Raw genomic sequence first — 14,227 nt, 5'->3', positions numbered from 1 at the left:
AAAACGTCACTTTTAATACGAAACGCTATGTTGCGATGTTCGAAGTTTTTATAACCGCAGCACTCGAAATTTCAAAAATAGTGAAATCTAGGTTCCAACAAGACGGTGGTTGTGAAACAGATGTTCCCAGGCAGACTGATTTCGAAAAGAGGTTATATCCTCTCTTGTACTCCAGATTTGACGCTACCTGACTTTTTTGTGGAGATACCTCAAACATTAAGTCTACAGTAATAATCCGAGAAACATTGATCAGCTCAAGGAGAATATCCGTAGTAAAATACAGTAATTACTAAGTATTACTGAAGAAAGTTTTTAATAATTTCCATTCGCTGTTGGAGAAGTGCTGTCTTAGAGGGTCATCATTTAAATTATGTTATTTCTAAAAAAATAACTCCACTTGTTATTTTTATTTTAATTATACCTTTTGTATTAATTTATTTTTTATCTATTTTTTAAAAATGTAGGTACGTTCTATTGTGCCACCTTATATTTAGATTTTTTTTTATTTAAAAATAATCATAAAAGTCGGTACACCCAGTAAAAAGTTATGAGGTAACACATATAATAGAAGTCGTTTAAAAGTATTTAATTAGTAAGTGTATAACAAAATTGTGGCTATTTATGGTTTTTGAACCTCTAATTTTAAAATAAACGGTACATAACGCGGACTAGCGAGTTATCACTTTTTTACTAGCGAACTAGCGAAGTAAAAAAGCAAGTACGGCCGAGATGGCGACCCGAGCGGCAAGCGCCGCAAGCGGTCACACGACGCGATGCTACTTCTCTATCAGCGCCCTCCTCCGTCCCTCCGCGCCTCCCGCGGCCAGCGCGGCGCCCGCGAACGGAATTCGCACGGTCGCCGCCGCCTCGTGCCTCACGACGCCGTCACTCACACAGTGTACTACCGACCGTTCAAACTCGAGGACGAATCGTTGTTTCTCGTGAACGGTATTTATTACGCAGTTGCGAGATTTGTCGACCGCGTGGACATTTGCAAGGTATTCTTGCCGTTTGACGTGATCGTTTTACAATTATACCAAAGTGCAATAACCAGTGATAACTGTATTTAATATAATTTAAAAAAATCAGTATGCTCGAAGAACTATTTCAAAAAGGACTTAAGTTTTCCTAGTCTGATACTTTTTTTTTAGTGTTAGTAATAATGATGGAATAATACGAATTTTAGTCATCTTACAAGGTCAATTCTTCTAGCCCAAAGATGAGTTGGAAAATCGGCGCGTAGTCGCTCACGTGGTGCACGCCCCGCCCCCGCCTCGCTCCGCGCTTATATTTAGCGAAAATCGCCTCTAGGGAGCGGCCCGATGGCAGATACGTAAACGTTCATCTCTGTTTATGAACGTTAGCACGACGCCACATGTTATCGGCTTCGTGTAACAGGGTGATAAGAAGTTAGATAACCTTTGAGGACTGAGTCTGACTGATCACGTTCTGAAAATATAAATAATTTGATTTTCTTTTTTTTTCGATTCAGTTGTGATGGTAGCAACCAAAGCAAATTCGCGCCAATGAGCGCCGCGTACGATACACCCACCAAAAATTCCACAGCCTAGAAATAAATAACGCGCATTAAAATGTCTTCGCAAAGAGGAAACAGTTACCAGAGTCCATGGTCTTCACAGACAGGGCTTTCGGAACTTGATGGAGCTATGGGTGAATTAGAACCTTTAGGAGAATTAGCCGAGGTTGGCTTTGAACCACAAACGCGTGCTCGTTCGAACACGTGGCCTTTGCCCAGGCCAGAAAATTACATTGAACCTGAAGATCCTAGCTCCAAAAAGAACTCCAATCAAAATTTAAGCGGTAAATTATACATTTATTTATATCTAACGTTCCAAAATAGACAACAGAATGACATATTTACTTTGAAAGAATAATATGTAATGTTGTTGTTTTGGTACATTTTACTATTAGAACATAGTTTTAGTTACATAATTTCAACATCAACTACTAAATATAAATACTTAGATAGTGTATTATGTTAAGAGCTTGACTCGTATTGTTTGTTTGGTTCTATTTATGAATATGCTTAGGTGTTTATTTCAACTAAAATTAATTAATTGTAATTTACTTCAGTTAAGCAATTTTTACTTTCCTTTTAGAACAACCTTTCCTCCTTACTTTTTATCGATTCTACGCTCACAAATTAGAATGTTCTTAAGCAAAAACACCCAAATGAAGAAAATATTTTAAAAAATAAATAAGACTAACGTTATCAAATCATAACTGGTGAAAATTGTTTATAAACTAAAAAAGATATCTTACATGTGAACAGAAAATTATTACTAATATTAAAAAAAAATATTAGAAGTAATACTGAGTAATTATAATAACCGATAATTATACATAATTGTGGTTGCGCGTAAACGAAAACAAACAGACTTCAATTACATTGACAAGTAATACAACGTAGAAAGACGAAAAAATAGTCTAATAAATACGCGTGTTATCAAAGATGACACCAAAAGTACTCATCAGGTCTCTATCAAATTTGAATGACACCTCTTGACAAGCACTACCCTCAGATAAAAAAAGTATTATCGGAACCGGTCCACCCAGTAAAAAGTTATGAGGTTAAAATTAGTTAAAATAGTCAAATAAATAGGTTAAAAATAGTCAAATAAATAGGCATTATTACTGATAACTCAAAAACTAATTGGCAGATCTTAAACAATTTATATTGGACCACACGATACCTACCACCTTTAGATTGAAAAAAAAAACTATCGAAATCGGTCTACCCGGTCAAAAGTTCTGGGGTAACATACACAAAAAAAAAAAAAATAGGTAAATAGAGAACCTCCACCTTTTTTAAATCGGTTAAATATATGGTTTGCGCTAATTATATTCTGCAAAGATTTTTGAAAAAGTCATTAGGATAGGCTTTTTTAATATGCAAAAAACTTACGTACCATAGGAGTACGTCTATTAATATTCATGTGTATATGATATAATTTTTGCTTATTGAGCATTCTTACTTAATGATAAAAGTTAATATCATAAACAAATATTGCTAGGTTAATTTAACGATTCAAAACTTATCAAATGGGATTTGATGTGAAAGCTTATAAATTTATACCTAATAATGCAATAGTGTCAACAGTTATATTCAACAACAATACTGACAAAAATATTTTCATTTCACTCCCTGCTTTTTATCTCACAAGTACTAAAAAAATCAACTAAAAAATTGAACTGAATCATATAAAAGTACTACTGTATCAAAGTTAAGTTACTACTATAAAATTACGTTATCAAACTACATGTAGAAATACTTTATTTAATTAAACTTGCATGCAACTCACACGTGGAAAATTTTTATATTTAAATGACCTCTAATAATCACATATTTTGAATATTCAAGTAGTACTTTGTGATTTAAAGATGCTTTTTATATTCATTTGTTTTATTACTCATTTTTAAAAAATAAAAGAAGTCGGTTATTATATATAACGTTATTTTCTAAATCATTTTAAAAGAGAATTATACAAAAATAATAATGAATGTAAGAATATCTTATTGCTACAGCAAATAAAAAATTTAATTAATTCCCCATAAGATAATCAAAAAGATATACAATTACTCGTTAAAAGCTTAAAGAATCCCGAAAACAAATTTTAATCAGTCACAGCTTTATAAATGTCCACCGATGGTCAATAGGCTCATCTATTAAAGAAAAGGAAGTGCAATTATGAAGCTTAATCAATCATGCATGTTTTCCGCAAATGCTGATCATGAAATAACATAAACTTAACAATTCATCCTGTGGAATATTTGAGCACTCGACCATTGGTTTCGGACAAATTAGGTTTTCAATTACTGAAATAATTTTGTTACGAATTTAAGAAATCTAAAAAAACTTCCACCAGTTAATTTTGAAGAGCGCTTTTTCGTAATTTTGAATATTTAAAATGTCGGTAAAAATTTACTGATTCAACACACACTTGTTCGACTAATAACCGTTACCATCAATGAACCGAATGTTTTCTTGCAGGTGCTCCACCTCTTCCAACTTCTATAGCAACAAAAAAAAACTCCTCACGGCGAAATGCTTGGGGTAATCTCTCCTACGCTGATCTCATCACACAAGCCATAACTTCCTCTCAAGACAATAGGTTAACATTGTCTCAAATATACGAGTGGATGGTTCAAAACGTGCCATATTTTAAGGATAAAGGCGACAGCAATTCCTCGGCTGGATGGAAGGTAAGATCCATTTTAATAACTTAACATGATTATATGTTTATTAAATGTGTAGTATTCATTCTCTTAAGAAAAATAATATATGACAGATTGTAAACAAACAAAACAAATCGGACAAAAATACTCTACCGACACACAAAAGCTAACGTCTTGAAACCTAAATACGCCTTAAACTATGACCTCATCTGTATTTTTCCATGAAACTAAGTGAAATGATTTGAAACCTATAAAGGTATTACAAAGAGTTCATTGGCTATGAGCCCTTTCTTCTACATCACAGTATGGATTTTCATTTATTGACACATAAATTAAATTAAAATTAATACTCTGAGATTCGAGAAATATTTCGCCTTATTCTATGGCATCTATGTCCACCGCTGGACATAGGCCTCCCAAAGTTCGCACCAAACATCCCAGTTCTCCGCAATCCTCGTCCAGCCTCCACCGGAGGTCTTAGTAGATCGTCGGTCCCACTCCGTGTACCAACACGCAGTCTCTACTCCAGGACACGTCTTCTCCAGCGGCCGTCGATTTTGCGACAGAGATGAGCCCAATGCCACTTCAAGTGGCTGATTTTATAGGCTATGTCCGTTACTTTCATTCTTTTCGGATAGTCTTATTTCTGATGCTATATTTGAGAGATACGCATCATATTTACGGTAAAATTAGATTAAATAAGATGAAATTTAAAAAGTGAATAAAAGTAAACAAGAGAATGCGTATATATTCTTGACTTTAGCGTCCTGCTCATTGTGCGCCAATAACTACTAATAAAAGCTCTGGCTTCTTTTCAATTGTTGAGCACAAGCTACCAAAAACTTCCGTGTTGCCAACAGTTATAGATTTTGACGAATATAAAAGATTTTAAAATGTCTAAAGCTGCCTTCAAAAAATATCATTTGCATTTTATATGTAGGTATAGCTCAAACTTGTGACACTGTATTGCTCAATTCAGTTTATTTTACAGTTTACCACAAACCTTGGTAAAATACCGAATTCATTTACGAAAGTTTTAAATCTTTTTTCAAACGCGTTTGCGTTAATTAAGTAGATGAACTCAACATTTTATAGGGTGGTGCATATCTAAAATATCTACTCAAATTATTACTAACTACTTTATAAATATTAAAATGATCATGTTTTACCAATTTAAGTGTCAATTTCTTCTTCTCTAGTTATAATTTATAAACCGGAAGACAGGAGAGAAAATTATTTTATTTAAAAGAATGGCTTAAAAATTTGACCGAACTGCGCAGTGGCACGCGTTATCTCAATCCGAGCTGCGACATGACCGATATAAATGATAATAATAACACTATTACACGCTAAATCCATACCATTAGTGCTGACGTAACCTTTATTCTCACGTTCATTGCTGTCGAAGTATCAACGCACTTATGTTTTTCTTGTTGTGATACGGTAATGGAATGCAAAGCAAACTAAACATCGACTTGTTACCTTTGCTAGCAAAATTATACGACCACGTGACGTAGATTGGAATATTTCTCGAGTTAGCTTAAAAACTTGTTCAGTTAATTCATTTCTGTTTCATCTGTTGTGGATAAAGTTTATCCTACAAATAAGTTACAAATATACTTTAACAGCAGGAGGTAGAATAGGCCATTAGGAACTGTTTCATCTCAATTAATAAACTATGGATTTTAGATTAATTTTTGCGATAGAACCTATGTCTCGCGAATTGATAAATATGATGTTCTTCAAGTTGACGACCTTCGGATAGGTATCCGTGGCATTGATTAATGTTTACGCATACAATACCCATTACGGTGCCTTAGTTCTGTTATCCGACTCTAACAATTACATTCTATGTGATAGCGTTTAAAATTCATCGGCCACAATTCGTGTCATTGTATGCTTAAGTAATTAGCGACGTGTTAGCGTCGTGTATCACGTTCTGACATCTGTCAATTTTATATTCAACGAGAGAGACGGAAATATGTGGTCTCATAAGGTGAATGAATGATACACAATACACGTGCTCTCCCGTGTTTCATTTATAAGCATAAATTAAAAACTTGCTTTTGTTCGCTAAAAATTAGATTAATTCACATTTGGATGGGACTGTCTTTAAAGGTTACAAATGTGAGGAGTTAAGAATAGATAATTATGACACATTTGTTTATTATTACGAGTAATTTGTATTTCACTTTAAATCTTTCAAATGTAATTAAACTGTAAACAAAAACAAGTAGTTTTCAATATTTTACAAATAAAGAAAAATCAAGTAATAAGTACAATAACTGAGAAACTTAAGAAAGACAATATTTTATAAACATAGTAAATAAATTTCAATATTTTAAATATTTTTTCTTGCAATCACAATGCATAATTTTTATTCTCAGATTGGTTATCGCATCTGATCCCATTGAATAGTAAATGAATGTACTACCGTTAAACTGTCCCGTTACCCACCTTCGCAAAAACTCGAATCCTTGTGCTTAGTGCTTACACAATGTAAAAGTATGAGAATTTTAAATGTATTTTCAAATACTTTTCATTATAAATAAATAATAAATCGTCTGTTCCCAAAGTAAGTAATTTAATGCTTGCGTTATAGGTAACAGCTGAATGGTATAGTTACATTTTTTATTCGATAAACATATTTATAAATAATACATATATAAATAAATATTTATATTACACACGTAATCGAACCCAGAACCCTTGGAGCAGAAAGCAGGGTCACTAAAAACTGCGCCAGTGGTCTAGCCATTATATCGACTATCCTGTTAGAAAACTAGCTAAATATGTGAGTTGTCAATGGTACAGCGTCCAACTTTTCAATCGTATAACTATTTGAACTAAATATGGCTATAAGAAATAATTCGCTTCAGTCTGTAATATCTCACTGCTGGAGATAGGCATCTTTTCTCACATACGAGAACGATCAGAGCTCAATTCTCCACGCTGCTGCTCCAATGCGGGTTGCCGGATATATTCCCTACTATGATTAACGATCGCGATCAGGTGAACATGATAACAACCGGGACCGACGGCTTAACGTGCTCTCCGAGGCACTGTGGGGAGACCCACAAGGACGGCACAAACACCCAGATCATGAAAAAAATTTGTATGGCCAATACAAATGTTTGTCATGTGCGGGGATCGAACTCGCAGCCGCCAGCGCAACAGGTACAATCCATGGCTGTAACCGTTGCGCCAACCCGTAACCGCTAGCGGAACAACCACCAACCAGTGCTGTGACCGTTGCGCCAACGCGTACCGTCGTCATCGTAGGAGATAGTTAGATATGTTTATTTTTTAATATTTTTTTTTCAATTGTACCAACTATTATCTGTAACTTTGACCCGTGTTCATTACGGGTAATATGTTGTCAATTCGGTTTTCATTAAAAAGGCCTGACTAACTTAACGAAATGCTTACATAATAACAGACCCATTCATACATCATAATAAGATGTCATAATTATAATTGACCTAATAATAGCAAGGACATTGAAATGTACATATAATAATTAAAGGAAAATTCCAACCGAGACCTTTCTTAATATTTAATTGAGGTTACATTGATGTACATGCGCCTTATATCTAGTTCTGTGGGTATTGATAACATTTGTCGTATTTACAGTCACATTACTTGTGTGATAACAAAATAAATATTATCAGACCGCTTACTTGTTGCAGCGCAGCACTGTTCAACAAGTATTTAACTGTTAATATATTAAAATATTTTATTTATTACTTCTTTTGTCATAAACATAAAGCAAATAAATGCAACGTATAGGTACTAGTTAATAAAATTAAAAATAATTCTTACAGTTAAAATAAACAATAAATTGCTGTAAAAGTTTAAATAATATTAACATAAGTATTAGGTATTATTTAGAATTAATGGCTATCATTAGTGCTAAGATAGCACTGATGATTTCGCCAATGTCACGTAGAATGGAGAAAAAACGAAGGAGGTGGGCGGTGAATTAGACGTTTACAACCTCAATACAATTTAAAAGACTGCAGAAATAGTAGGTATTTTTGACTAAGCCATAACCTAAAACAAATTAAGATAAGTAATTAAGTCCAACGTAAGTATATATTAAACGCTTTCATAAATAAGAACAAAAATAATATTATTCCTACTGTAAATAGAAATGAGGTCATGTAAAACAAAAATATTTCATTAATTTAGTAAATAATATTTTTTTCTAGAGATTGTTATTTACCTACGCTGACATTTATTGCTTCTATTCTGCTATTGTGATTTGTAAAGTGATGTTATATAGCCTATCTGATATTACATAAATAATTGATTAAATTAGCTGAGTATCATAAAAGTAAAAGATGAATATATATTATAGAAAAACTTGAAATAGGTACCTAAAGTAACTTATATGTTCCCTTTAATTTATGCGGTATAACCGCGAACATGCTCAAAAAGCTATTAACATTAACCATTATTTATAACATTATTTATTTTTCTAATTGTAACTACTTGCCATCTTATGTTTTGAAAAAGCAGCGTAAATAATACTTAGATCACGATTAGGTAAATTGATTTTTTTACTTCACAATAAACATATTATTTGTAAATTCTTATTATGAATTCACTTCATAACACCTATGTATTTTGCGAGATGTAAAGATTTAAACTTATCTGGCGTGGTCTTTCGATTTTCAACTTATTAAACCTTATTACAATACATATAACGACTTCAAGATGTTTCAATGACGGCTGTTAGTACATCATTATCTTATCGGAGTTTTGGTAGAGGCTGGTTCTACTGTGATAGTGTACGCACGACTCAATTGATTTCTTTCCGGTGTTATCTATAAATGGTACACTTATTGCGCGTAAATTACTATTGAGTTGTTCGATCGAAGCAATGGACATTATTCATCAGATTTGAAGCAAAGAATCGTGCATAATAAATTGATTAGATTATATAGTAGGCGGTGTGACCGCCGCGTGAATCACTAGCCTTGGTATCGCATAAACGACGTCGACCCAATTGACTCTAGGGCTTTGGAAATTTTTGGCATTTCGTTTATATTGCATATGTATGATAGACCTAAGACAGTATTGATTTTCTTTTAGAAAAAAAAAAAACTATTTGTGTTTTTTTTTTTCTTAATAGTAAAATATAGATACACTTCGTTTTCTATTTTCGTTTAGGAAACTAGTCTGTACGGTCATGAACGTCGTTACACATGTTTTTTTTATTCTTATTCAAGTGGTCTATATGTAATTGTAGATGTAAAACGGGCCAATGACGCTCTATTACCACCTGTCGGTCCGTTCCCCCAAATAAAAATACTTTTACAATGAAAATAACGCGTTACGTGAATATTTTGTATTTTGTTTATATAAGCAGAAGAATTAGCTGAAATGTATATGTATATAATATATTGTCGTTATTTTGTCGCTGCCACCATCGTGCTCACCGTGCCTCGGAGGGCGCGTTAAGCCGTCGGTCCCGGTTGTTATCATGTACACCTGATAGCGATCGTTGCTCATAGTAGGGAATATATCCGCTAACCCGCATTGGAGCAGCGTGGTGGATTAATCTCTGATCCTTCTCCTACATGGGGAAAGAGGCCTATGCCCAGTAGTGGGATATTACAGGCTGAATTACAGGCAATTTTGTCGCTGGGTACAGCTTCATGCTCCTTCTGCTAACTATAATCTTTAGCACAGGGGTCTCGTAGGAAGAAAAATATTATATTACATTTATATAACTATTATTATTCACTCCGTCGCGTTCGAGTACTGGCACCGGTGAGTATTGGTAATACGGCATCCTCTGTTCCAGGAGACCGTACATAAGAGCAAGCTCTTGGTGGAGAATCTTGGCCACTTGGTAGCTTGGTAGCTTGGTAGGTGGTCTGTGCAAGTACTCAGTATTAGCAAGCGCGGAACAACCCGAAAGCACATGCCTGAGTGACTTACCGGGATGACGACAGGCTCGACAGAAGTCGGGAGTGACATCCTTCTGGATATGCTTTCGGTAGTTGTTCGTCTTGACCACCTGAACTTGTATTGCACAGACAAAACCTTCGGTTTCCCCAAAGAGGTCGCCGAATCGCAGCCACTGCACGGAGGCCTTACTGTCCACGTGTGGTGCGTGAAGCGCCTTGTAGAACCGTCCATGCAGTTCCTTCTCCATCCATACGGTCTCCCGGTCAGAGGTGCTCAGTACGACCGGTTTCTGCCAGTTCTCTTTGGCCAAGGCTAGGGGGGTTAGTCCTTTGTCACACATTGAAACGTCACCATGCAAAGCGCTGGCCCGTCTCGTTTCAAAGTAGGCCCTGAGGCTGCACACCTCGCGATTATGCATGGTCTTAGCGCTTAACATGCCTCGACCACCACACTTCCGCGGGATGTACAGTCTCATGACCGACGACTTAGGGTGATGCACGCGATGGTGCGTCATAGTTGTGCGGACTCTTCTGTCCAGGGCGTCAAGTTCGGTCTGAGTCCATCTGAGTATGCCAAAGGTGTACAAGAGAGGGTATGACCCAGGCGTTATAGGCTCGGACCTTGTTGGCTCCAGACAAGTAGCTCCGAAGAACTTTTGTCAGCCGTCCAAAAAAGATTTCGCAAACTGCCTGTTTCATGTCCACTTCCTTCACCCCTATGCATTGTGACATACCCAGATACCGGTAAGATTCAGCTTCGGAAAGGGTCTTGAATGATGTTAATTCGAGACTAAGCTGCGACGATTGAGTCACCTGACCCCTGTCCACATGCACGACCGCACACTTATCCACTCCAAGCTGCATCCTGATAGAAGTGCTGAATTCCGTAGTGATTTTCAGCAGTTCCTGCAGGCGTGCAGCGTTAGGTGCCAGCAATTTGAGGTCGTCCATGTAGAGAAGGTGGGAGACTTTAGTACCTCCTCTCCGAAACTGAAAGCCTGTCACCGAACGCTCCAGCAGGGTGCTTAGAGGGTTCAAGGACAAGCAGAACCATAGTGGACTCAGGCAATCACCCTGGAAAATACCCCTCCGTATCCTGATTGGGTCATCCGCGCCCGTTAGTCGCTCGCCCTGGAGACATAGGATCGTGCTCCATTGCCCCATACATACTCCGAGGAAGTCTCGAACTGCCTGGTCAATCTTGTACAGTTCGAGGACCCTCAGGAGCCATGAATGAGGTACCGAGTCGAAAGCCTTTTTGTAGTCGATCCAGGCGGCCGAAAAGTTCCGACGGTTGCGTCTGACAAGCTGGCCCGCCACAGAGTCAATGAGAAGGAGCTCCTTTGTACCGCGACCACCTCTACGACATCCGTTCTGAGCTGTAGACAAGATATTAAACTCACCAATATGTCGTGAGATCTTACAGCTCAGAACGGACGTCAGTGTCTTGTAGAGTGAGGTCAGACACGTTATGGGACGGTAGTTGGTAGGGTCTGCGGTGTTGGTGGACTTAGGAGCTAAGTGAGTGATCCCGGTAGTGAAAAGGTTCGGGAGTGTCTTCCGATCTATTGCCTCTTGGTATTGTCGAGCCAAGGTCGCATGGCAGACCGAGAGCCCTTTTAGCCAGTAGTGATGCAGGCCGTCGGCCCCCGCACTTTTCCAGTTCGGAGCCCGCCGGACCGTACCACTGACGTCCTCCGTAGAGATGGCGATCGAGTTCATCGGTTCAATTTTTTTTTTTATATATAACAATATATATCCACGGGCTCATAATGCCCGTGCTTTTATTATTCCAATATTAGTTTGTTAGTTTCGATATCTTGGTACTTACACATGCATCAATTTTAGCACATGCGTCCTGAACCGCCGCAATCCAAGGGCCCTCCTCATGCTCCACCTCCCTTGACCATATGTTGCGCCAGAAGGCGACGAGGTCAACCGTACTTGATTTTAAGGAAGCAGAGCATGGTATCGGGTTCTCCAGGTTTCTATAGAACCTTTTCTGATCACTCACGAAGAGGCGATTTTGTCGGAAGCGCTCAACCCTCTCCGAGTACCTGCGTATGCGCTTTCCCCATGCCGCGATTCTCTGCTTCAGGCCGACGATGCGCTCCGTTAGTTTATCGGCTATGTCTGGCTGATCGAGGCTTATGCCTAGCCCGTTGAAGGCCATTCTAACAGAGCGCACAATCCTTGGCCTTGTGTTGCCCGACCTGAAAGCTAGCAGCCTACCAATGAGGGCCCTGGCCAGGCTGATACGGCGTTCTATCCTTTTCTCCCAGGCTGGTACGTCACTACTCTTATGAGTAGCGCGTCCAGGCTCCTGGGTCTTGGCTCCGACAAGGCGGCGCACCGCTAGAGCTGCACCGAAGAGAATAGAACCCGTATCCTCCAAGCTGAGGCTGCCTTCCAAATAGGGAGGCAACAGCCTGTTGGCTGCCTCAATGGCACGCCGCGTCGCGGCATTGAGGGGGAGGCGAGAAAGTCGCGGTCTCATTTCCAGAGGAGCGCCTCGAGTCTCGGAAATCGCCTCTTGCAAGATCCTTCTCAACTGTTCTACTTCTTGGGCGACTGCTCCCTCAGTGATCGCCTCCACAGGCGTCTCGCTACGAACGCTTTCTTGTTGCGTTGACACTGCGTTGCGCACTGTGGACACGGCTTCGACTTCAGGAGCAGCCTCACGTCGAAACCGTTCGAGCTCGGGGGCGTCGAATATGCCCTTTCGTTGGATGTACCGAGCTCGATCTGCCAGGTTTTGTTCCGTGACAGTTAAAGTAGGCTCAAGCAGTAGGAACTCGTGGTAATTATTATTATTATTATTATTATTATTATTTTCGGTATTTTTTTCTCAGCCTTTGGCTGGTTTGTCTGCATTTACGGGTCAAAACCAAGTAAATGCAGCGTGTGGTGTGTTAAAATTTTATTATTATTATTATTATTATATATGTTACTTGCTTATGGTCGTCACGAAAAAAGAAGGATATATAAATTTGACTCATGACATTGTCTCTATTCTAATAATAGGCTCGGGTGAGCTAAGGTTTTTCATGGTTTCTTGTAACTAAGCAATTATCGACTAGAAGAAGTCTCGTTATTCAAAGAATTTCAGAATTAGCTATGCCACATAGGGTCTGACAGACTGTTTTCGGTTTGTAAATTACTTTTTAATAAAATAATAATTGAAATGAAACTGCAAATGGATTAAATAGTTTTGTAAATGGTATGAGTATGGATCATATAATTTATTGTATTTAGCCAATAAGAAGAATGTATATAGATATAACTACAAAATCTAAAGTAATTTTATTAAATTTCTAGTTTGATTTATAATGAAACAATGTAGGGTGGTTTAGCATTACTGGTATATTGAAAGAATAAATATTTATTTGAGTTTAATATATACCGTCGTATGAAGAATCGGTTATATAAACAATAATAAATATTCAAATTTGTTTTGAGTGAATTATAAATTATGATATATGAATTTTATTGACTGAGGTCTCTTTATTTTTTAATAAATAGTTACCATCGTCGTCATCATACATTCGCAGTTTACATATTGTACATATATGTCAATGCCATGTACGCGTGACAGTACAATTTGTTTGATCAACTTTGATCAAAAATTTGATCCAGTTACAACTCTAGATATTTTTTAGAATAACATTACTTGTTTATTTGAACAACAAAAGGAAACATACGCACTTTAAAAGTTTTTAGGCGATAAATACAGTAACTTATCTTTTTTTTTGTATATCTCCTCGAGAAAATGTCACTTATGATAACCCGCTGAGTTACCTTCTTATAAACATAAAATATTATCAATTGTTGACATTTTTAAAGCAAAAGAAGTAAGATTTTGTTTTAATATACGTCTTACCAAACTTAATTAACATGTTATTTTTAAATCATCGAATATAAGCAAATAAATCAACTTGTATCGTATGTATCGTATATATATATTTCTAATAAAACTTTTTATTTTTATAATTGTAATACAGAAATGGCTGATTGGCACTTCAACAGTCGTTTAGTACGAAATCGAAAAAGTATATGTCAAAAGAGTATTTCAAATAAAATATTGTGCCACCTGGAATTTGTAACGAGTTTAG

General features: G+C 37.0%; 1 protein-coding gene across 1 annotated transcript in view; it reads left to right on the top strand.

Annotated features, from left to right (window-relative positions):
* The first annotated feature begins 852 nt into the window (after positions 1-852).
* The window catches only part of LOC123655307 (forkhead box protein O), a 90,687-nt gene continuing 77,312 nt past the window's right edge, over positions 853-14,227 (top strand). The window contains exons 1-2 of the mRNA XM_045591118.1: positions 853-1,821; positions 4,013-4,224. Of these exons, the coding sequence (XP_045447074.1) occupies positions 1,593-1,821; positions 4,013-4,224 (441 nt within the window). The 5' untranslated portion in view covers positions 853-1,592. The remainder of the gene's footprint in view (positions 1,822-4,012; positions 4,225-14,227) is intronic.

The sequence above is a fragment of the Melitaea cinxia genome, chromosome 7 (genome assembly GCF_905220565.1).
Source record: "Melitaea cinxia chromosome 7, ilMelCinx1.1, whole genome shotgun sequence".
NCBI classification, from domain to species: Eukaryota; Metazoa; Arthropoda; class Insecta; order Lepidoptera; family Nymphalidae; genus Melitaea; species Melitaea cinxia.
The sequence above is the reverse complement of the archived record's forward strand: the minus strand, read 5'-3'. Positions and strand labels throughout refer to the sequence as shown.